General features: G+C 45.2%; 1 protein-coding gene across 4 annotated transcripts in view; it reads left to right on the top strand.

Annotated features, from left to right (window-relative positions):
• The window catches only part of LOC109898335 (E3 ubiquitin-protein ligase TRIM62), a 41992-nt gene extending 19108 nt beyond the window's left edge, over window positions 1–22884 (top strand). For 2 of the 4 annotated variants that reach the window (XM_031788520.1, XM_031788549.1), the window contains exons 3-6: window positions 4536–4631; window positions 13290–13615; window positions 17168–17283; window positions 20487–22884. In XM_031788520.1, coding sequence (XP_031644380.1) covers window positions 4536–4631; window positions 13290–13615; window positions 17168–17283; window positions 20487–21040 — 1092 coding nt within the window. In that variant the 3' untranslated portion in view covers window positions 21041–22884. The remainder of the gene's footprint in view (window positions 1–4535; window positions 4632–13289; window positions 13616–17167; window positions 17284–20486) is intronic. The other 2 variants (XM_031788580.1, XM_031788625.1) reach the window with 1 other exon arrangement.
• Window positions 22885–23685: the final 801 nt, after the last annotated feature.

Below are 23685 nucleotides of genomic sequence, written 5' to 3'. Positions count from 1 at the left end.
CAAACTTCAGACGGGCCTGGACATGTACTGGCTTAAGCAGGGGAACACGTCTGGCACTGCAGGAATTGAGTCCCTGGCGGCGTAGTGTGTTACTGATGGTAGGCTTTGTTACTTTGGTCCCAGCTCTCTGCAGGTCATTCCCCCCGTGTTGTTCTGGGATTTTTGCTCACCGTTCTTGGGATCATTTTGACCCCACGGGATGAGATCTTGCGTGGAGCCTGAGATCGAGGGAGATTATCAGTGGTCTTGTATGTCTTCCATTTCCTAATAATTGCTCCCACAGTTGATTTCTTCAAACCAAGCTGCTTACCTATTGCAGATTGTCTTCCCAGCCTGGTGCAGGTCTACAATTTTGTTTCTGGTGTCCTTTGACAGCTCTTTGGTCTTGGCCATAGTGGAGTTTGGAGTGTGACTGTTTGAGGTTGTGGACAGGTGTCTTTTATACTGATAAGTTCAAACAGGTGCCATTAATACAGTTAACGAGTGCAGGACGGAGGAGCCTCTTAAAGAAGAAGTTACAGGTCTGTGAGAGCCAGAAATATTGCTTGTTTGTGATTTTCTGGAATTTTTTTCCTTATTTTGTCTGTCATAGTTGAAGTGTACCTATGATGAAAATTACAGGCCTCTCTCATCTTTTTAAGTGGGAGAACTTGCACAATTGGTGGCTGACTAAATACTTTTTTTGCCCCACTGTATATGTATGTGTATGTACAGTTGTGGCCAAAAGTTTAGAGAATGACAGAAATATGAAATTTCACAAAGTCTGCTGTTTCAGTGTCTTTAGATTTTTGTTTGGTGGCAGCTCATTCATGCATAATCAATGCTTGGAGTTTGTCAGAACATGTGGGTTTTTGTTTGTCCACCCGCCTCTTGAGGATTAACCACAAGTTCTCAATGGGATTAAGGTCTGGGGAGTTTCCTTGCCATGGACCCAAAAAATGCTTTTCCATCATGCTGGAAAAGGCATACATACACTAAGTCGACTGTGCCTTTTAAACAGCTTGGAAAATTCAAAAAAATGATGTAATGGCTTTAGAAGCTTCTGATAGGCTAATTGAGTTATTTGGAGGTGCACCTGTGGATGTATTTCAAGGCCTACCTTCAAACTCAGTTCTTCTTTGCTTGACATCTTGGGAAAATCTAAAGAAATCAGCCAAGACCTCAGAAAAACAATTGTAGACCTCCACAAGTCTGGTTCATCATTGGGAGCAATTTCCAAATGCCTGAAGGTACCACGTTCATCTGTACAAACAATATTACGCAGGTATAAACACCATGGGACCACGCAGGCGTCATACTGCTCAGGAAGGAGATGCGTTCTGTCTCCTAGAGATGAACGTACTTTGGCGTGAAAAGTGCAATTCAATCCCAGAACAACCGCAAAGGACCTTGTGAAGATGCTGGAGGAAACCGGTACAAAAGTATCTATATCCACAGTAAAACGAGTCCTATATCGACATAACCTGACAGGTCGGTCAACAAGGAAGAGGACTGCTCCAAAACCGCCATTAAAAAGCCAGACTACGGTTTTTTACAAAAAGATTGTACTTTTTGGAGAAATGACAATGAAACAAAAATAGAACTGTTTGGCAATAATGACCATTATGTTTGGAGGAAAAAGGGGGAGGCTTGCAAGCCGAAGAACACCATCCCAACCGTGAAGCACGGGGTGGCAGCATCAAGTTGAGGGGGTGCTCTGCTGCAGGAGGGACTGGTGCTCTTCACAAAATAGATCTCATCATGAGGTAGAAAAATTATGTGGATATATTGAAGCGACATCAGTCAGGAAGTTAAAGCTGGGTCGCAAATGGGTCTTTCAAATGGACAATGACCCAAAGCATACTTCCAAAGTTGTGGCAAAATGGCTAAAGGACAACAAAGTCAAGGTATTGGAGTGGCCATCACAAATCCCTGACCTCAATCCCAGAGGAAATTTGTGGGCAGAACTGAAAAAGCGTGTGCGAGCAAGGAGGCCTACAAACCTGACTCGGTTACACCAGCTCTGTCAGGAGGAATGGGCCACAATTCACCCAACTTATTGTGGGAAGCTTATGGAAGGCTACCCAACGTGTTTGACCCATGTTAAACTATTTAAAGGCAATGCTACCAAATACTAATTGAGTGTATGTAAACTTCTGACCCACTGGGAGTGTGATGAGAGAAATAAAAGCTTAAATAAATCCTTCTCTCTACTATTCTGACATTTCACATTCTTAAAATAAAGTGGTGATCCTAACTGACTTAAGATAGGGAATTTTTACTAGGATTAAATGTCAGGAATTGTGAAAAACTGAGTTTAAATGTATTTGGCTAAGATGTATGTAAACTTCAGACTTCAATTATATGTATGCATGCAAAACCCTGACAAAATATATATATATATATATATTGAGCACCTGTTGAACTCCAGAAGTCCTGTGTGACGCTCATTCACGCTGCGACTGGGGCTGTTTTGTTCCTGTCTTCCTCAGAGCAGGCAGCCTGTTTTGAAGCCAGTAACCCTCTTTAGCTCCTAAGCAAGTTGCTGTATTAGTAAGGCCTGCAGCTGGCAGGAACGTTTGGGGAAAATATTAAGCCCCTGTGCGTGTTAAGGAAATGTGAGGCAATGATCTCATTTTCTAAGATGTAGCCTGGAGCTGTTAATGTGAGAGAAAGGGGGGAGGGGGGTGTGTGAGAAATTAGTTAGGTTTATAATCAGACAACCAACCGTGACCCTGTTCCCTGCCGCTCGGCATCCTGGGGGAAATATCATATCAGACTTTGGTCCGCCTGCTGAGATGGTCAGGGGGAGGAGTCTAGGGCTGCCTTTTCCGCTTTTTTTTCTCCTTATGATGCTTTTTTCCTTTTTTTATTGTTATTCTTTTAGTTTTTTTATACTCTTATGTATGTTTTGTAGTAAATATTGAAGTTGTGATTTTTATTAGTTTTTTTCCTGTGAAGCACATTGTGTTGCATTCTGTCTGAAATGTGCTGTATAAATACAGCTTGATTTGACTCATTAAAGCAGACAGACTGCAGTTTCAAATGGCATGGGACAGTGTTGCCCCTCTCGCTTATTATCTTGAAGCAAGATTATTCTTAATTTTTTCGATGCTATAGGCCAATACAATGATCTGCTTACTATTGCATACAACATCCAGTCAGACAACAGAGTGAGGTTCCTGGCAGTGCAGAAGCCCGTGTAAATGGCGCTCCTCTCTTCGGATTGGTCCATAGCCTGTAAGAGGAGAGTGCCCTCTGACCTATTGCAGGCTGGAGCTGGCCCTGAGAGAAATAGAACCTGCTGACCGTATTGCAGTCTTCCTATCATTAAAATGTAAAGCCACGTTCCATCTCATCACTGGGAGATTGTTTTACTTAGTCCATGTCCTTGAAAAGGCTCATTCAAAGCTGTATAGAAAGAAACTACCCACATGTCTACCACATCTATTTTGTAGCCAATATTATAACCAATGAAATGGGATTCTTCTGTCAGCACATCGTAAACCAAAGTACATGGCCTGTTTCTGTGCCAAAGAGCGGAGAACTGAATTTGAAGACTGTTGGCTTGAATATTTGATAGTCAACAGGAAGAAATGTTCTATTGCTGCATTGATATTCCTCTCAGTACTTTCCACAGCAGCAGCTAAATGACCCCTTCTGTCCTTCTTTACTGACAGTCCCATGTAGAATTCTGTTATCCCTCTAGACTATTGGAACGGGAGGAGAGCTTAGCAATGATCTTCACTGGCAGCATGACATTCAACACATTCTCAAGCCCTGCACCTGAAGTCCCCCTGCTCCACTTCTGACACTTAGCAATTCCAGTCATATGAGCCTGTGCCTCTAAGTGGATTATGTTGCTTTTAGAATTCAAGTCACTGTGTGTGCAGCAGATTGGGCTCGGGGGACCTCTGTCTAGACTGGGCTCGGGGGACCTCTGTCTAGACGGGGCTCGGGGGACCTCTGTCTAGACTGGGCCCGGGGGACCTCTGTCTAGACTGGGCCCGGGGGACCTCTGTCTAGACTGGGCCCGGGGGACCTCTGTCTAGACTGGGCCCGGGGGACCTCTGTCTAGACGGGGCTCGGGGGACCTCTGTCTAGACGGGGCTCGGGGGACCTCTGTCTAGACGGGGCTCGGGGGACCTCTGTCTAGACGGGGCTCGGGGGACCTCTGTCTAGACTGGGCCCGGGGGACCTCTGTCTAGACTGGGCCCGGGGGACCTCTGTCTAGACTGGGCCCGGGGGACCTCTGTCTAGACTGGGCCCGGGGGACCTCTGTCTAGACTGGGCCCGGGGGACCTCTGTCTAGACTGGGCTCGGGGGACCTCTGTCTAGACTGGGCCCGGGGGACCTCTGTCTAGACTGGGCCCGGGGGACCTCTGTCTAGACTGGGCCCGGGGGACCTCTGTCTAGACTGGGCCCGGGGGACAGCAGCACAGAGACCCACTTTCTCTCTGATGGAACCCTCTCTGGAAATCTCCGTTCCTCAGACCCAGTTCATTTTGGCTCTCTTTTGCGCTCGCTAATATATTGTCTGATATGTTCTGTTGCAGAGGGAGATGAAGGAGCAGCTGGCCACTCTGCAGGACAGTGAGAAGGGACACACAGAGGCCCTGCGGCTACTGCAGAGACAACTCACTGAGACCAAGGTAACACACTAGGCACTACTCACTGAGACCAAGGTAACACACTAGGCACTACTCACTGAGACCAAGGTAACACACTAGGCACTACTCACTGAGACCAAGGTAACACACTAAGCACTACTCACTGAGACCAAGGTAACACACTAGGCACTACTCACTGAGACCAAGGTAACACACTAAGCACTACTCACTGAGACCAAGGTAACACACTAAGCACTACTCACTGAGACCAAGGTAACACACTAGGCACTACTCACTGAGACCAAGGTAACACACTAAGCACTACTCACTGAGACCAAGGTAACACACTAGGCACTACTCACTGAGACCAAGGTAACACACTAGGCACTACTCACTGAGACCAAGGTAACACACTAGGCACTACTCACTGAGACCAAGGTAACACACTAAGCACTACTCACTGAGACCAAGGTAACACACTAGGCACTACTCACTGAGACCAAGGTAACACACTAGGCACTACTCACTGAGACCAAGGTAACACTAGGCACTACTCACTGAGACCAAGGTAACACACTAGGCACTACTCACTGAGACCAAGGTAACACACTAGGCACTACTCACTAGGACCAAGGTAACACACTAGGCACTACTCACTGAGACCAAGGTAACACACTAGGCACTACTCACTGAGACCAAGGTAACACACTAGGCACTACTCACTGAGACCAAGGTAACACACTAGGCACTACTCACTGAGACCAAGGTAACACACTAGGCACTACTCACTGAGACCAAGGTAACACACTAGGCACTACTCACTGAGACCAAGGTAACACACTAGGCACTACTCACTGAGACCAAGGTAACACACTAGGCACTACTCACTGAGACCAAGGTAACACACTAGGCACTACTCACTGAGACCAAGGTAACACACTAGGCACTACTCACTGAGACCAAGGTAACACACTAGGCACTACTCACTGAGACCAAGGTAACACACTAGGCACTACTCACTGAGACCAAGGTAACACACTAGGCACTACTCACTGAGACCAAGGTAACACACTAGGCACTACTCACTGAGACCAAGGTAACACACTAGGCACTACTCACTGAGACCAAGGTAACACACTAGGCACTACTCACTGAGACCAAGGTAACACACCAAGCACAAACATTCACTTAGACCAAGGTAACTTAGAGCCTTTTTACCCATTAGAGACCAAGTTAATGGTTGAGTTGTTTCTGTCTGTCTCTCATCGTATCTCTATCTCACCCTCCACCTAAGTCTGTACTGAACTGATTGGTTTATTGAGAATCTCTTTAATCTATACACCCTGTTTTAATCAGCGGAACAAGAGCAGCCACTCAGTACAACAGATATTCCTCAATCACCTTTTCTGTCTCATCTCTTCCCTCTTTGATGACTTTGAGATTCACAAAGGCAGGGCTGTCTGACAGAGTGAGTGTGGGGCGTCAGTGGTATTTGTCATTTGGAAGGGTGTCGTTCTTTCCGCTGTTTACATGCTGGCTGTTCCCTGGCACGCCAACCCAGCCAGCGCCCTCCCGTCTTCCTGTCCTGTCTGCAGGACTTTACTTAAAATGGCTCTTGCCCAGCAAGGCAGACCTGCCTGCTTCCACTGCCATCCTGCCATCACCTTCAGCTGACTGCCTGTTGGAGCTCTTCTAGCCCCTCCATTATAAATCAGTCCATCTCATTAGGTTTGCATCCATTTGTCCGAAGAGATGTGCGTTGCCTGGAAGAGGCCCATAGGGGAACTAAATCGATCTCTCTGCCTCTCCAATACATTCAGGTTGATGACAATGAAATGCTCTGTTGTTCTCCTGCCCTTCCTGCTTGACCACACACAGAATCCAAATAAGAATTGATTTGTAGGATCTGATCAAAGCACCCACAAATTATGTTATGTAATCCTGAAATGGGAGACTGCCCACCTCAAACACGCATAATCGTCTCTACCCCTCTCTCCCCTGGAACATGAAGGTGTTGAAACTGAAACTTGTGTGAGGCTGCCAATACCCTTGTTTTGGTTTGACTTTAATGTCCCCCAACACTGCTGTTTGTCACTTAATTGGTTTATATTGGTTCTGGTGCTCTAGTTTAGTTCCAGTCCTGGGCCCATGTGTTTAGGGGCATCCCCTTCCCTGTCTGAAGAGCAGACGTTGTCTGGTTCTCTGGCCGTGGGGGTTTGTCTGATTTAAAGAACTGCTTCTCTGAGACCCAGCCTCCTCTTCCTGTAGGCTTAATATGAGCTTTAAATATCCACCCTGCCATAGCCATAACACCCTGCTGGAGAAGACTGGCACATGGTTACTGCATTGCTGCAGGCCTCATCAGTCCTGTCCTCCTCTCACTGTCACACTCACATCCCACTCCTGCCCTGCTCTGTATTGGAGATAAATGATCTTAATAGGCTTAAAGTTCCCAGCAGCACAGAGAGAATATCTGCCTGCTTCTAGCTTCCTACAGGAACAGGCATGCTGTTGGAGTGAAATTGATTTATGGCAGGCAGTAGCAATAAAACCCAGATTCTGATGCTGCTACCCCTGCTCCCTGGTGTTCCCCTGTGATGGAGAGGAGTAGAGACTACTAGAACAGAGCGAATGTTTCCTTTGTACAGACAGACAAGCCCTGCGTGAGAAGCTGCTCCCTCTCCAGTTGTTACTGGACTGAGCCTCTTGGATCTCCTCTCTTTGTTCTGTGTCTCTGCTGCTACTGTTGCTGTTAGCATTGGAGATGATTCATTTCCTCTTCAAGTCCAGTGCCCTCCTTGATTTCCCCACGATTTCTCCAATTCACACCACTCTCTCCTCTCCTCAGCTTCCGCTCCTTTTCCCCTCATCAAGAGCACTGCTCTTCCAATAATAGCATCCTTTTCACTGACTATCCGCTGGCCTTGTAAATGTTGCCTTCAACACACAGCTTGTCTGTCCCCAGCCGACCCCACAGCATCAGCCTTTTAAACATGCTTTCGATCTCACAAGCAGTACCACTATTAAAACAGCACAATGTGACTAACTGTGCTCTAGGGCCTCTTCCACTGTCCCAACCAACCAGTGAGGCTGAGCTTTGCCCTATTCTACTCCTAATGCTCTCTATATAGGCCATTCTTATGATAAATCAATACAAAATGTTCTAATGTTGGATGATCTATAACAGCAGATGGGGATTGTCCCTAGAAGCCCTGCCTATGACTGTTAGACAGATTTTTTTCAGTCAATAAATTTACGTAATGTTAGGTTTTTATAAACTGAGTGGTTCGAGCCCTGAATGCTGATTGGCTGAAGGCTGTGCTATATCAGACTGTATACCACAGGTATGATGACACAACTTTTTACTGTTCTAATTACTATGGTTACAAGTTTATAATAACAATAAGGCACCTCCAGGAGTTTCTAGTATATGACCAATATACAACGGCTAAGGGCTGTATCCAGACACTGCGTTGCGTCGTACGTAAGAACAGTCCACAGCTGTGGTATGTTAGCCATATAGCACACCCCTTCTTGTGCCTTTATTAAGTAAGCCATTGTGTTACTGACTTTTGTCAAGTGGAAGGCAGTAGTTTAAGAGTGCAGAGGCAGAGTGACAGAGGCACTTGATTAGACATAAGTTTTCTATTTAAGCAATAAGGTGTGGTATATGGCCAACATACTACGTCTAAGGGCTGTTCTTATACACAACACAACGCGGAGTGCCTGGATACAGCCCTTAGCCGTGGTATATTGGCCATATACCACCAACCCCCGAGGTGCCTTATTGATATTATAAACTGGTTACCAATGTAATTCGAGCAGTAAAAATAAATGTTTTGTCATACCCGTGGTATACAAATACACCACGGCTGTCAGCCATTCAGCATTCAGGGCTCAAACCCCCCAGCTGTTAAGATGGAGCCGAAGATGATGGCTGACGTTTTACATGCTCGTAACCAATTGTGCAATTTTTAAAAAAATATGTAAAAATGAAAACTTATTTTGTACATCATGTTGCTGCTACTGTCTCTTATGACCGAAAATAACTTATGAACATCAGATCTGGGATTACTCACCACGGACTGGAAGAAGGTTTTTCCTTTAACGAGTCTGACGAGAAAGATATACTGCTCTCCCGGGAACAGGCCCATATCCTCGTCATTTGCGTGAAGAAAAGGGGACGCAGATCAGGCTGCCTTTTGAGAATCTGTAGGAGAGCCAGTTAACTCCCACTGCCATCAATTCTACTTGCTAACATGCAATCATTGGAGAATAAAATTGATTATGAATCATCCTACCTACGGGACATATAAGATATTATAATTCTTAGTTTCACCAAGTTGTGGCTGAACTACGACACGGATCATTTAGAGCTGGAGGGATTTTCAATGCAACGGCAGAACAGAGAAGCTACGTCTGGTAAGACAAGGGGTGGGGGTCTGTCTTTTTGTCTAACAGCTGGTGCGTGATGTCTAATATCAAAGAAGTCTCGAGGTATTGCTCGCCTGAGGTAGAGTACCTTTTGATAAGTTGTAGACCACACTATTTACCAGGAGAGTTCTCATCTATATTATTTGTAGCCGTCTATTTACCACCACAGAACGAAACTGGCACTAAGACCGCACTCAACCAACTCTAAGGCCAAAAGCAAACAAGAAAATGCTCACCCAGAGGCAGCGCTCCTAGTGGCCGGGGACTTTAATGCAGGCAAACTTATATCACTTTTACCAAATTTTTACCAAGAAAATTCTAGACCACCTTTACTCCACACATAGAGATGCATACAAAGCTCTCTCCTGCCCTCCATTTGGCAAATCTGACTATAATTATATCCCCCTGATTCCTGCTTACAAGCAAAAACTAAAGCAGGAAGTACCAGTGACTCGCTCAATACGGAAGTGGTCAGATGCCACGGATGCTTCACTACAGGATGTTTTTGCTAGCACAGACTGGAACATGTTCCGGGATTCATCCAATGGCATTGAGGAGTATACCACCTCAGTCATCTGCTTCATCAATAAGTGCATCGACGACGTCGTCCCCACAGTTGACCGTCCATACATATCCCAACCATTAGCCATGGATTACAGGTGACATCCGCATCGAGCTAAAGGCTAGAGCTGCTGCTTTCAAGGAGCGGGATCCGGACGCCTATAAGAAATCCCGCTAATACCCTCAGACGAATAATTAAACAAGCAAAGCATCAATACAGGATTAAGATTGAATCCTACTACACAGACTCTGACGCTCGTTGGATGTGGCAGAGCTTGAAAACTATTACGGACTACGAAGGGAAACCCAGACGCAAGCTGCCCAGTGACGTGAGCCTACCAGACAAGCTAAATGCCTTTTATGCTCATGAGAGCACCAGCTGTTCTGGATGACTGTGTGATAACAAACTCGGTAGCCGAGTAAGACTTTTTAAACAGGCCAACATTCACAAAGCTGTGGGGCCAGATGGATTACCAGGACGTGTACTCAAAGCATTTGTGGACCAAGTGGTAAGTGTCTTCACTGACATTTTCATCCTCTTCCGAACTGAGTCTGTAATACCTACATGTTTCAGGCAGAACACCATAGTCCCTGTGCCCAAGGAAGCGAAGGTAACCTGCCTAAATGATTACCGCCCCGTAGCACTCACATTGGTAGCCATGAAATGCTTTGAAAGGCTGGTCAAGGCTCACATCAACAGCATCCTCCCGGATACCCTAGACCCACTCCAATTTGCATACCGCCCCAACAGAACCACAGATGGCGCAGTCTCCATTGCACTCCACACTGCCCTTTTCCACCTGGTCAAAGGAACACCTATGTGAGAATGCTGTTCATTGACGACAGCTCAGTGTTCAACACCAGAGTGCCCACGAAGCTCATCACTAAGCTAAGGACCCTGGGACAAAACAACTCCATTTGCAACTTGATCCTGGACTTCCTGACAGGCCACCCCAGGTGGTAAGGGTAGGCAACAACACGTCTGCCACGTCCCCTCTTGTACTCGCTGTTCACCCACGACTGCGTGGCCCAACACGACTCCAACACCATTAAGTTTGCTGACGACACAACAGTGGTAGGCCTGATCACTGACAACTATTTGACAGCCTAAAGGGAGGTCAGAGAACTGGCAGTGTGGTGCCAGGAAAACAGCCTCTCCCTCAATGTGAGCAAGACAAAGGAGTTGATCGTGGACTACAGGAAAAGGCAGGCTGAACAGGCCCCATTTAACATCAACGGGGCTGTAGTTGAGCGGGTCGAGAGTCTATCATGGTCCAAACACACCAAGGCAGTCGTGAAGAGGGCACGACAAAACCTTTTCCCCTTCAGGAGACTGAATAGATTTGGCATGGGTCACCAGATCCTCAAAAGGTTCCACAGCTCCATCATCGAGATCATCCTGACCGATTGCATCACCGCGTGGTATGGCAACTGCTCGGTATCTGACCGTAAGGCGCGACAGCGGGTAGTGCGAACGGCCCAGTACATCACTGGGGCCAAGCTTCCTGCCATCCAGGACCTATATAATAGGCGGTGTTAGAGGGAAGCCCATAAAATTGTCAGAGACTCCAGTCACACAAGTATAGACTGTATTTTTTTCTTTCTGCTGCCGCATGGCAAGTGGTATCGGAGCGCCGAGTCTACGACCAAAAGGCTCCTTAAAAGCTTCTACCCCCCCAAGCCATAAGACTGCTGAACAATTAATCGAATGGCCAACGGACTATTACATTGCCCCCCACCCCCCATTTGTTTTGTACTCTGCTGCTACTTGCTGTTTATTATCTATGCATAGTCACTTCACCCCTACCTACATCTACAAATTACCTATAACCTGTAACCTGTATCCCCGCACACTGACTGTTTTATTATTTTTTACTTTAGTTTATTTGGTAAATATTTTCTGAACCAACACTTCAAGAAGAGTTAAGGGCTTGTAATTAAGCATTTCACGGTAAGGTCTACACTTGTATTCGGCGCATGTGACATACAGTGCCTTGTGAAAGTATTCGGCCCCCTTGAACTTTGCGACCTTTTGCCACATTTCAGGCTTCAAAACATAAAGATATAGAACTGTATTTTTTTGTGAAGAATCAACAACAAGTGGGACACAATCATGAAGTGGAACGACATTTATTGGATATTTCAAACTTTTTTAACAAATCAAAAACTGAAAAATTGGGCGTACAAAATTATTCAGCCCCCTTAAGTTAATACTTTGTAGCGCAACCTTTTGCTGCGATTACAGCTGTAAGTCGCTTGGAGTATGTCTCTATCAGTTTTGCACATCGAGAGACTGAAATTTTTTCCCATTCCTCCTTGCAAAACAGCTCGAGCTCAGTGAGGTTGGATGGAGAGCATTTGTGAACAGCAGTTTTCAGTTCTTTCCACAGATTCTCGATTGGATTCAGGTCTGGACTTTGACTTGGCCATTCTAACACCTGGATATGTTTATTTTTGAACCATTCCATTGTAGATTTTGCTTTAGGTTTTGGATCATTGTCTTGTTGGAAGACAAATCTCCGTCCCAGTCTCAGGTCTTTTGCAGACTCCATCAGGTTTTCTTCCAGAATGGTCCTGTATTTGGCTCCATCCATCTTCCCATCAATTTTAACCATCTTCCCTGTCCCTGCTGAAGAAAAGCAGGCCCAAACCATGATGCTGCCACCACCATGTTTGACAGTGGGGATGCTGTGTTCAGGGTGATGAGCTGTGTTGCTTTTACGCCAAACATAACGTTTTGCATTGTTGCCAAAAAGTTCAATTTTGGTTTCATCTGACCAGAGCACCTTCTTCCACATGTTTGGTGTGTCTCCCAGGTGGCTTGTGGCAAACTTTAAACAACACTTTTTTTATGGATATCTTTAAGAAATGGCTTTCTTCTTGCCACTCTTCCATAAAGGCCAGATTTGTGCAATATGACTGATTGTTGTCCTATGGACAGAGTCTCCCACCTCAGCTGTAGATCTCTGCAGTTCATCCAGAGTGATCATGGGCCTCTTGGCTGCATCTCTGATCAGTCTTCTCCTTGTATGAGCTGAAAGTTTAGAGGGACGGCCAGGTCTTGGTAGATTTGCAGTGGTCTGATACTCCTTCCATTTCAATATTATCGCTTGCACAGTGCTCCTTGGGATGTTTAAAGCTTGGGAAATCTTTTTGTATCCAAATCCGGCTTTAAACTTCTTCACAACAGTATCTCGGACCTGCCTGGTGTGTTCCTTGTTCTTCATGATGCTCTCTGCGCTTTTAACGGACCTCTGAGACTATCACAGTGCAGATGCATTTATACGGAGACTTGATTACACACAGGTGGATTGTATTTATCATCATTAGTCATTTAGGTCAACATTGGATCATTCAGAGATCCTCACTGAACTTCTGGAGAGAGTTTGCTGCACTGAAAGTAAAGGGGCTGAATAATTTTGCATGCCCAATTTTTCAGTTTTTGATTTGTTAAAAAAGTTTGAAATATCCAATAAATGTCGTTCCACTTCATGATTGTGTCCCACTTGTTGTTGATTCTTCACAAAAAAATACAGTTTTATATCTTTGTTTGAAGCCTGAAATGTGGCAAAAGGTCGCAAAGTTCAAGGGGGCCGAATACTTTCGCAAGGCACTGTAAATAACCTCTCATCCCTCCTCTCTCTCATCTCTCTTGTCCCCGTCTCCTCTCGCTCTCTCTCGTTCTCTCTCTCTCTCTCGTTCCAGTCATCGGCCAAGGGCCTTCGTGCGACCATCGGCGAGGTGTTTGAGCATCTGCAGCGATTTCTGCGCGAGCGCCAGAAGGCCATGTTGGAGGAGCTGGAGACTGATACAGCGCGCACGCTCTCCGACATCGAGCACAAGATCCAGCGTTTCAGCCAGCAGCTGCGTGACGTCAAGGAGGGCATCGGCATCCTGCAGGAGCGCCTCAACGAGCCAGGCCGCCATGAATTCCTGGAGGGTGTTGCCCTCACCTCCGAGAGGTGCTCTGCTTACTGTCTGACTGACCATGGATCAGCTGTTCTTCCAAACAGCCACAGTCCTAAACTTTTGTAAGATAGTACGCTGTCTGAGGTTATGTTATACTACCCTCCTAACATAACACCATCCCCTGAATGTAATCCATTCTGCTCATCGTCAGGATATTGATATCTTGGAGTGGAAGTGCAGAGTTAGGCAATGAGGCTTATCCCAGGTCTCTGACAGATTTCTTAAAAGGCCAGATATACAGGGCTCATTATTTGAAATCTGTGAAAGAGTGGGCCCAGGGGAATAGAGTTGAAGTATTTAAGATCTTAGAGGGATTGATGAGGTTGACTGAGGAAGTGGTTGCATCAGTAGGCATTCTAACAACCAGTCCAGAGGGCATTGATAGGACCGAGTGAAGAATGAACTGATATCCAGGTTCGCCATCTCACAGTTTCCAATACTTATTTTTAACTTTGTGAGAACAGGCTTGACAAGGTTGTGGTTTCTCCTCAGGCTAAGTCACTTAAACGCACAACAGGTGAATGGTTAGCCTTGCTTCACTGAACACCCTGTTCTTTTTTTCATTTTTTCAATGTTCCTCAAGATGATCAATGTTTAGCTGTGCAGCCCTAGCTTTCCCAGGCAGGGTTGAGAAGGGCTTCAAAGTGGTTAAAATAGGAAGGTAACGATTCACAGATACAAGTGTATCTTAAACACTTGTGTCGGTCTACGGACCCCAAACCAATCCAATCCAAATGTAGTATGCATCGGTCAGAAAATCTACAGTTGAAGTTGGAAGTTTACATACTTGGAGTCATTAAAACTCATTTTTCAACCACTCCACAAATTTCTTGTTAACAAACTATAGTTTTGGCAAGTTGGTTAGGACATCTACTTTGTGCATGACACAAGTCATTTTTTGTTTACAGACAGATTATTTCACTAATAATTCACTATCACAATTCCAGTGGGTCAGAAGTTTACTGCTTTTAAACAGCTTGGAAAATTCCAGAAAATGATGTCATGGCTTTAGAAGCTTCTTATAGGCTAATTGCCATAATTTGAGTCAATTGGAGGTGTACCTGTAGATGTATTTCAAGGTCTACCTTCAAACTCAGTGCCTCTTTGCTTCACATTACGGGAAAATCAAAAGGAATCAGTCAAGACTTCAGAAAAACAATTGTAGACCTCGACAAGTCTGGTTCAACATTGGGAGCAATTTCCAAACGCCTGAAGGTACCACGTTCATCTGTACAAACAATAGTACGCAAGCATAAACACCATGGGACCACCATCATACCTTTCAGGAAGGAGACGCGTTCTGTCTCCTAGAGATTAAATTACTTTAGTGTAAGAAGTGCAAATCAATCCCAGAACAACAGCAAAGGACCTTGTGAAGATGCTGGAGGAAACGGGTACAAAAGTATCTATATCCACAGTAAAACGAGTCCTATATCGACACAACCCGAAAGGCCACTCAGCAAGGAAGAAGCCACTGCTCCAAAACTGCCATAACGCCAGACTACGGTTTGCAACTGCACATGGGGACAAAGATCGTACTTTTTTGAGAAATGTCCTCTGGTCTGATGAATCAAAAATAAAACTGTTAGGCCATGATGACCATCGTTATGTTTGGAGGAAAAAGGGGATGCTTGCAAGCCAAAGAACACCATCCTAACTGTGAAGCACGGGGGTAGCAGCATCATGTTAAGGGGGTGCTTTGCTGCAGGAGGGACTGGTGCACTTCACAAATTAGATGGCATCATGAGGGAGAAAAATTGTGGATATATTGAAGCAACAGCTCAATACATCAGTCAGGAAGTTAAAGCTTGGTTGCAAATGGGTCTTCCAAATGGACAATGACCCCAAGCATACTTTCAAAGTTGTGGCAAAATGGCTAAAGGACAACAAAGTCAAGGTATTGGAGTGGCCATCACAAAGCCCTGACCTCAATCCCATAGACAATTTGTGGGCAGAACTGAAAAGCGTGTGTGAGCAAGGAGGCCTACAAACCTGACTCAGTTACGCCATCCCTCCAGGAGGAATGGGCCACAATTCACCCAACTTATTGTGGAAGCTTGCGGAAGGCTACCCGACGCGTTTGACCAATGTTAAACCATTTAAAGGCAATGCTACCAAATACTAATTTGAGTGCATGTAAATTTCTGACCCACTGGGAGTGTGATGAAAGAAATAAAAGCTTAAATAATTCATTCTCTCTACTATTATTCTGACATTTCATGTTCTTAAAATAAAGTGGTGATCCTAACTGACCTAAAACAGGGATTTTCACTGGGATTAAATGTCAGGAATTGTGAAAAACTGAGTTTAAATGTATTTGGCTAAGATGTATGTAAACTTCCGACTTCAACTGTATATAGTACACAGTACATACATACACACACGTCAGCTCCGACAGATCCAGCTCAGGGAAGACCAGCTCATGAGCTCCATCAGCAGCAGATTTTAATTTAGAATGGAAAATTATTGTGTTTATGCAACACATGTTAGTGCATTGAATCACATTGAACTGAACCGCATTGCTTCGTAATCTAATCAAACTGAAACCTACTGTTCCTGTGTCGGAGCCAAATCAAATTTTATTTATATAGCCCTTCGTACATCAGCTGATATCTCAGTGCTGTACAGAAACCCAGCCTAAAACCCCAAACAGCAAGCAATGCAGGTGTAGAAGCACGGTGGCTAGGAAAAACTCCCTAGAAAGGCCAAAACCTAGGAAGAAACCTAGAGAGGAACCAGGCTATGAGGGGTGGCCAGTCCTCTTCTGGCTGTGCTGGGTGGAGATTTATAACAGAACATGGCCAAAATGTTCATAAATGACCAGTATGGTCATATAATAATAATCACAGGCAGAACAGTTGAAACTGGAGCAGCAGCACGGCCAGGTGGACTGGGGACAGCAAGGAGTCATGTCAGGTAGTCCTGAGGCATGGTCCTAGGGCTCAGGTCCTCCGAGAGTGAGAAAGAAAGAGAGAATTAGAGAGAGCATATTTAAATTCACACAGGACACCGGATAGGACAGGAGAAGTACTCCAGATATAACAAACTGACCCTAGCCCCCCGACACATAAACTACTGCAGCATAAATACTGGAGGCTGAGACAGGAGGGGTCAGGAGACACTGTGGCCCCATCCGATGACACCCCCGTACAGGGCCAAACAGGAAGGATATAACCCCACCCACTTTGCCAAAGCACAGCCCCCACACCACTAGAGGGATATCGTCAACCACCAACTTACCATCCTGAGACTAGGCCGAATAGATCCCAGGCATCTAGATACATATCGAATCTTCTTGAAAGGGAAAGATGCATATCCCTAGTGGGAAAACCACTTCTTCCTGTCTGAACCCAAGGCTACATGTGGGAGTGATGAAAATGACTAATGTGGGGGTTGACACAGTAATAGTATTACAGCTGACCCCTGACCCATGTCAATCTACAGTGCTGTAGAACATTAAGCCTTGGGGCATCCAGAGTCTGACGGATGCTTTAATCAACAACATACAGAGAAAATGGTGCAGTTACTAGAGACATCTCACAGAGGGCGCAAAGAGATGTGAATGTAAGAGTAGATTATTGACAATGACATTGATCGTCCTTCTCCCCCCACAGGATAAAAGGAAAGATACATGAGACCAATTTAACATATGAAGATTTCCCGACCTCCAAGTACATGGGGCCCCTGCAGTACACAATATGGAAGTCTCTATTTCAGGATATTTCACCAGGTATGCACCACCTATGGTTACCGTTAACCCTCACCCAAATAAACTGTGTAACAGCATGGGCTTCAACAGGAGCCTCTTATGAATTGTTAGATACTCCCAAATACCTCAACACGTCAATCAGTAATGATACAAATCGTTGTCTTCCACCATGGAAGGGTAGCATAGATTGAGTTTTAAATTGGGCTTTAAATTGATGCCTTGTACGGAACAAGGAAATAATAGTAACCTTGGAACAGACTTACACAGTGGGAGCTAATCCTGCATTAAAATAGATGGAATGTTTGAGCTTTAGGAACTGCGTGATGAGAAAATGGTGGCTGGAGGGTTGAGATGCCCTTCTCTGCTAGGAGAGTTGATGATGAGCTATTCTCTCTCCTCTTCTCCCCCTCTCCTCATATTCTCCCTAAGCCCCCAGCCATCACTCACTCTTAGAGAAGGTTATTGAAAATAATGCACCAAGGAATATTTCACTCCTTCAATAGATTCACCATTTTGGCCTGTAGCTGGTGAGAAGGCAGGGTGGTTTCTTGGCCTCCCTTGACTGCGTGCCAAATGAAACAATTGGTTCCAATTCATCACCACTGGCTGCCACGGTGACGGCACAACTCCTTTCCATCCCATCAGATGATAGACTTATTACTCCCCTAAACTATCTCTTCTCTCAAACCTGTGCCTTTTTTTAATCTGTGTTCCCAATTAGAAAAATAACATGTGTGTGTCTGACTCTGAGAGGGGGGGTATGAATGCATTTGTTTGTATGTGTGCAAGAAAGAGTGTCATTGTGTGGTAAAGACATTGCCCTGCCTGCTGGCTACTGGCCATGCCTCCTGTTTATACTGTAAGATGTAACTACCGGGGAACAAGGTTGCGATTTGGCAAATTCCCCTCTGTCTGTTTTATTCTAAACCACCTCTATGTATGGGAGTGAGTGAGGAGAACAAGCCGCCATTGTTCCTCTAGTTCAGTTTTCCATAATGACTGAAAAAAAAAACTCAAGGTGGTGGAGCAGGCAGGGGTGGAGTGCTACAACCAATCTCCCTCCGTAACCCACAGTTAACCCGCAAAATTACATGTAGCTGGCAGCCTCCAGCCATGCCAGGCCAACACAGAGTTGTAGACTCATACTCTATAAGGTATATCTATAAAGACTGCTTCCCACCACAGCTCTATTTCCATACCTTTGCATGACATGGATTACAACATCAAACAGTGGAGGCCAGGGTACTTTGAATGTAGGGTAACATGGGGTAAGATGCCCCCCCCCCCACCTTCTTTAGGTGGATGATGGCCATGCTTATGGTAACAAACTATAAAGGAAAATAAATGGCTACAGTTGACTTTAAAAAAAAAAATGGTTTAATGTGTTTTTTTGCCCAGCTACCGGGGTAACATGATTTTGGAACCTGGAACAACCTTTTTCAGTGGCGCCACAGCTTTCTCCAGTGTCACCGGGTTTTCCAGTGTCCGTTTTTTTTTTTTCCCCTTTTGCTTTCTTCCTTCTCTCTTAGTTTTTTGACTTGTCCTCCAGGACTATAGCCGACTCAGCCTTTCTTTGCCTAGGCCTGGCCTCCTGTATCCTTGGACTGGGGGACAACCCCAAATGACCTTTGCTGCTGTTTGTTGTTGTAGAACTAGTACTTTAAACAAATAAACAACTCATGAGTATTTGTTCAATAAACACTTATTTCTAATCACACTATATGCTACTTTCTATTTCCTAAAATGAGTGCTGATGTTCAGAGCAAGGTCACCGGAGACCTGTGGGTGCTGGGTAGGCTTTGTGGTGGTGTATGTGGCAGAGGTTGATGTTGTGGGATACGGATGGATAATTCTGTGTGCTGCTTCATGAAACCATAAAACCAGTCTATGCCTGCCAGTCTAACCCTGGCCCTTATTTTAACTTTGACCCCTAACCCTAATCCTGCTAACTGGGGGTTAGCTAGCTATGCTAGCAGACATTGGCTTATGCTAACGAGCTGGTAAGCGTTTATATCACCTCAGACTTTCGGTTAGTGAGGTTGCTAGTTAGCTAACTGGGCTAGCCATTGCCAAAATTACAGCTAGAAACAAATTATCAATCATAAAGGGGCGAGATGCCCATCTCACCCCAAAATACTAACCTAACATATTACTACTTTACTCAAAAACAATCAATATTTTTCTCTCGAAACAAGTGGATGATTTATCTTAAGGTTTCCCTTCATGTATATAAAAATAATAATAATCATTGGATCTAAATGACCAAAAAAATGTATGAAACAGGAAATTTGTAGTTGATCGAGACTAGTGGCAGCCAGAGGAATTGTTGAGAAAAATCTGTCACATCTTGTGGTTTTTGTGAGAATTACAGGGGATTTTCAGTTTTTAGCATTGTCAGTCCCAAACATGGTGGCTGTAAATACTTTTTCATGATTTCTTCATTACCTGAAATATGATAACAGTAGATGTAGGGTGTATTACAAGAGATTAGGCTACCCATGAGTCATCCCAACACCATTGACAGTCCCTTATTCTGTTCCTGATAGGGTCCTTCAGCTGCATCAGCTCATTTTTGCTAGAGCAGAAACACCAGCTTGAAGCTACAGTCAGTCAACCTATAGTGACCACTGCAGACAGAGACTGTGCCGTTGACACAGCTCAGCTCCTCCCTCTCCCATCCATCTGGTGTATCACTATCACTTTTTAAATATAACGTTTTGGAGATCAATTTGTATGCCCTTGACGTCAGGACCCCTCTCCAGTTTAGGGACTGGCTGAAATGGGATGCCAGGATATTTTCACTGCCTCAGCATAGAACTCAGACAGTACAGTGTTGATAGTGAAAATGGAGTGCACCAAAATGACACATCAGTTCTGGAGCTAGTGTCTGTCAGAGAGGGAGTGTCCTCATAACACAGCAGTTCTGGAGCTAGTGTCTGTCAGAGAGGGAGTGTCCTCATAACACAGCAGTCCTGGAGCTAGTGTCTGTCAGAGAGGGAGTGTCCTCATAACACAGCAGTCCTGGAGCTAGTGTCTGTCAGAGAGGGAGTGTCCTCATAACATATTTTATATGCGTTTCTCTTGGCAAACAGTATTTCAAGAAGATGTCTATTTGTATCCTGTAACTGTCTTTATCTGGGCTAGCACTGCCTGCTTGTCTCTGGTGTGGCTCCACGTTAACCCTGTATCTCCATACATAATGTGTCCCTTCTCTCTCTCCGTAGTGCCAGCAGCTTTGACCTTAGACCCCGTCACAGCCCACCAGAGGCTCATCCTATCAGATGACTGCACCATTGTAGCCTATGGTAACCTGCACCCCCAGCCGCTGCAGGACTCCCCGCGACGCTTCGACGTGGAGGTGTCTGTGCTGGGGGCCGAGGGCTTCGGCTCCGGGGTGCACTACTGGGAGGTGATGGTGTCAGAGAAGACCCAGTGGATGATCGGCGTGGCCAACGAGACGGTCAGCCGCAAGGGCAGCATCCAGATCCAGCCCAGCCGTGGCTTCTACTGCATTGTCATGCACGACGGCAACCAGTACAGCGCCTGCACCGAGCCCTGGACCCGCCTCAACGTCAAGAGCAAGCTGGAGAAGGTGGGCGTGTACCTGGACTACCCCAAGGGCCTGCTGGTGTTCTACAATGCTGACGACATGTCCTGGCTGTACACCTACAGGGAGAAAACTTTCCCGGCCAAGCTCTGCCCCTACTTCAGCCCCGGGCAGAGCCACGCCAACGGCAAGAATGTCCAGCCGCTGAGAATCAACACCGTGCGTCTATAAGAGCTACACACAGTGTCACTAGACAGATCAGATCACTCACCTCAACCCTAACCTGACAATAGGATGATGATGATATAACTACGATCCTAAAGACAACTAGTTTTAAAATGAAGGAATATGAGAAAAAGAACAGGGTGTATGACTATGGAATGTTTTTCTGTCTGGTTTGCGGGTGACAGGAAGTTTGTGTCCTGCTCTTTTTGCCTGTCGGTGTGGGTCCTCACTATTCTCACCTGGGAAAGACTATTGGAACGCTGCTCCAACTGAGCCCTGGTTAGCTTCTTCACTGGTGTAAGGAGAGACTGTCTGCATAATGTCATCCCACAATGGTTTAGTGGGGGGATCTCTGTGTGCTGTTGCTGTCTGAGGACCACCTTGCACAAGCCCAAGGGCTCTGACACCCCTATGGTCCTTTTTCTTTGGCATAGTTAGCAGTTGTGAGTGAACGCCCGTCGTGGTGGCAGTGAGTGCTGTTCCATGTCCCTCCATGTACCTGTACCCTTTACTGATGAAAAGGATGTCGCAGCTCTTGAATATTTTCCCTCGGGTCACACGTGCACTTTTCCATCGTTGACAATGTCAGTCAGTCCAAGACGTGCTGGACCGGCAGAATCATGGTCCATGTGGTCTAGTGATCGTCACTGTAGTAGTGTTTGCTGTCCTCACCGCTCCCTTCTTTCCCCACCGAGTCTTTGTTGGTTTATTCCCCTCCAGCACGCTAGCGCTCTACTCCAGCTATCCTGTACCTGTGGTTATTTATTCACTTAGTGTTAACACTCGTACATTCCTGATTCCTTCTCCCTGCCTCCTCCCTTCCATGACATCTCGTCATCGCATTGTAGGTGTCAGAGGTCAATATCAATAAATGAATCTTGACATCTGCTGATTTACACTTGGCCTATGGGGCAGAGACCACTTACGACTCGAGCAGCATGACGCTGCAATTAATGAGCTCTTGACTGATTAAAAACATTCTGTCTCTCATTTTTTTCTTCAAATATGTTGAAACTAGTAAATGCTATGGATACAATGTTTTTTAATATATTTATAGATTGTCTAAATAGTTTAATGACTTTAAGGATATACAAATGGCCAAGGAGAACAATATTACAGTACATTATTATACTGCCCTGGTCTGTTGGTATTCTTTTAACATCCATTTAGTTCCATAAGGCTGTTGCAGCGTAAACAGAATACACTATGTTTTGAGGCTCAGTTCATGTTGGCTCCTGCCTCAAGTGCTTTTGTGATCCCCTGATTTAAGGCCAGTCCTGTAGATTGTTAAGGGACGAGCTTTTGTATTATACAAAGTCCAGCACGGAGAGAGCCAGGGGGGTGAGTGTGTGTGTTTGTCTGAATGTTAGTAAATCAAATGTATTTATATAGCCCTTCGTACATCAGCTGATATCTCAAAGTGCTGTACAGTATGTGTGCATGTTGGTGGAAAATGTATGTTCTGGCCTCGTCTGTGAGGTGATAAAATATCACATCTGTACCCCCGCCTCGTGTGTTTGTTCACTTTGAAGAACTGGGGCAGTTCACTACTTTGTTGGTATGTTCTGAAGAGTACAGTATGTGCAGTATGATGCAGAACCATATTTGAAGCAAGACTGCTGTCCTGTGATATGGACACCAAGCAGGAGATGATTATTGTGGGGTGGTGGTGGGTAACTGGTGGGGGTCATAATAATGACCATTTATATGAACACTTTTTAATGAGGATTGTGTCTTTTGGATGATGATCGCTGTGCACCCATTGTTGTGCGAACATACTCTGGTGTGCTTCTGCTGCTAGAGGTCCATAACAAATGTTTTCATGTACAATTAAAGACATGTAAAACCAATGTCTCATTGACTTTGTCCTTTAGAAACATGCTGACACACATACTGGTACATTAACATGAAGCTCTAATACATTTGAGTCCTTTGACAATATGCAAGTGAAATGCTTACACAGAATGCCTAACAGAACTCCATTAGAGAGCAGCTACAAGATATCAGTATGAGAGAAATTGCCTGTGCAAGCTTGTTAGCATACATTCTGTGTCAAGGTTCATATTTCAGCTGAGATGAACCAACTCCCAGCCCTGTGAAAGCCTCCCCTACACGGCAAGCCAGAGACTCCCTTTGTTCTCTGTTCCTCTCATTCACGTGCTGAGGCATTTCTCAACTAGATGAATAGAAATCTGCGAGTAACCCCGTGATGGATCACACTGTAATCTGAACACCATACAACCTCACCGCACGGAAGAGCCTTACTGTGTTGTCTGCCGGGAATTATCCCTCACGCACTGTCTGCTGTCTGTCCCCTGTATCTGGGGAGAACGCCTGGAGATCTCAGAATGCCTTCTTTAAAAAAAAAAATTAAAAGGGAGATTTGATTTGTAATTTTTATGAAACTGTTTAAAGTGAATGTCGGAAATAAGAAGCAACGGTTAGCCAGATATTTAACATCATTGCTGTTGTTGGAGGCCACTTTATGACGGCAGAGCTGCTTGTAGTTTGATGGCCTCATGCATAATTATTCATGCTATTTTGGGGAAGATTGATACCAGTTGAATCATTACAGGGGAACTGTGGACCTGGCAATGGAGCAGTCAACAACAGAGAGCCTTTGTTCATGTCAGTCAGACCACCAGGATATC

The sequence above is a fragment of the Oncorhynchus kisutch genome, linkage group LG1 (genome assembly GCF_002021735.2).
Source record: "Oncorhynchus kisutch isolate 150728-3 linkage group LG1, Okis_V2, whole genome shotgun sequence".
Taxonomy (NCBI): domain Eukaryota; kingdom Metazoa; phylum Chordata; class Actinopteri; order Salmoniformes; family Salmonidae; genus Oncorhynchus; species Oncorhynchus kisutch.
Note: the sequence above shows the minus strand (reverse complement) of the source record. Positions and strands in the feature narration are given on the sequence as shown.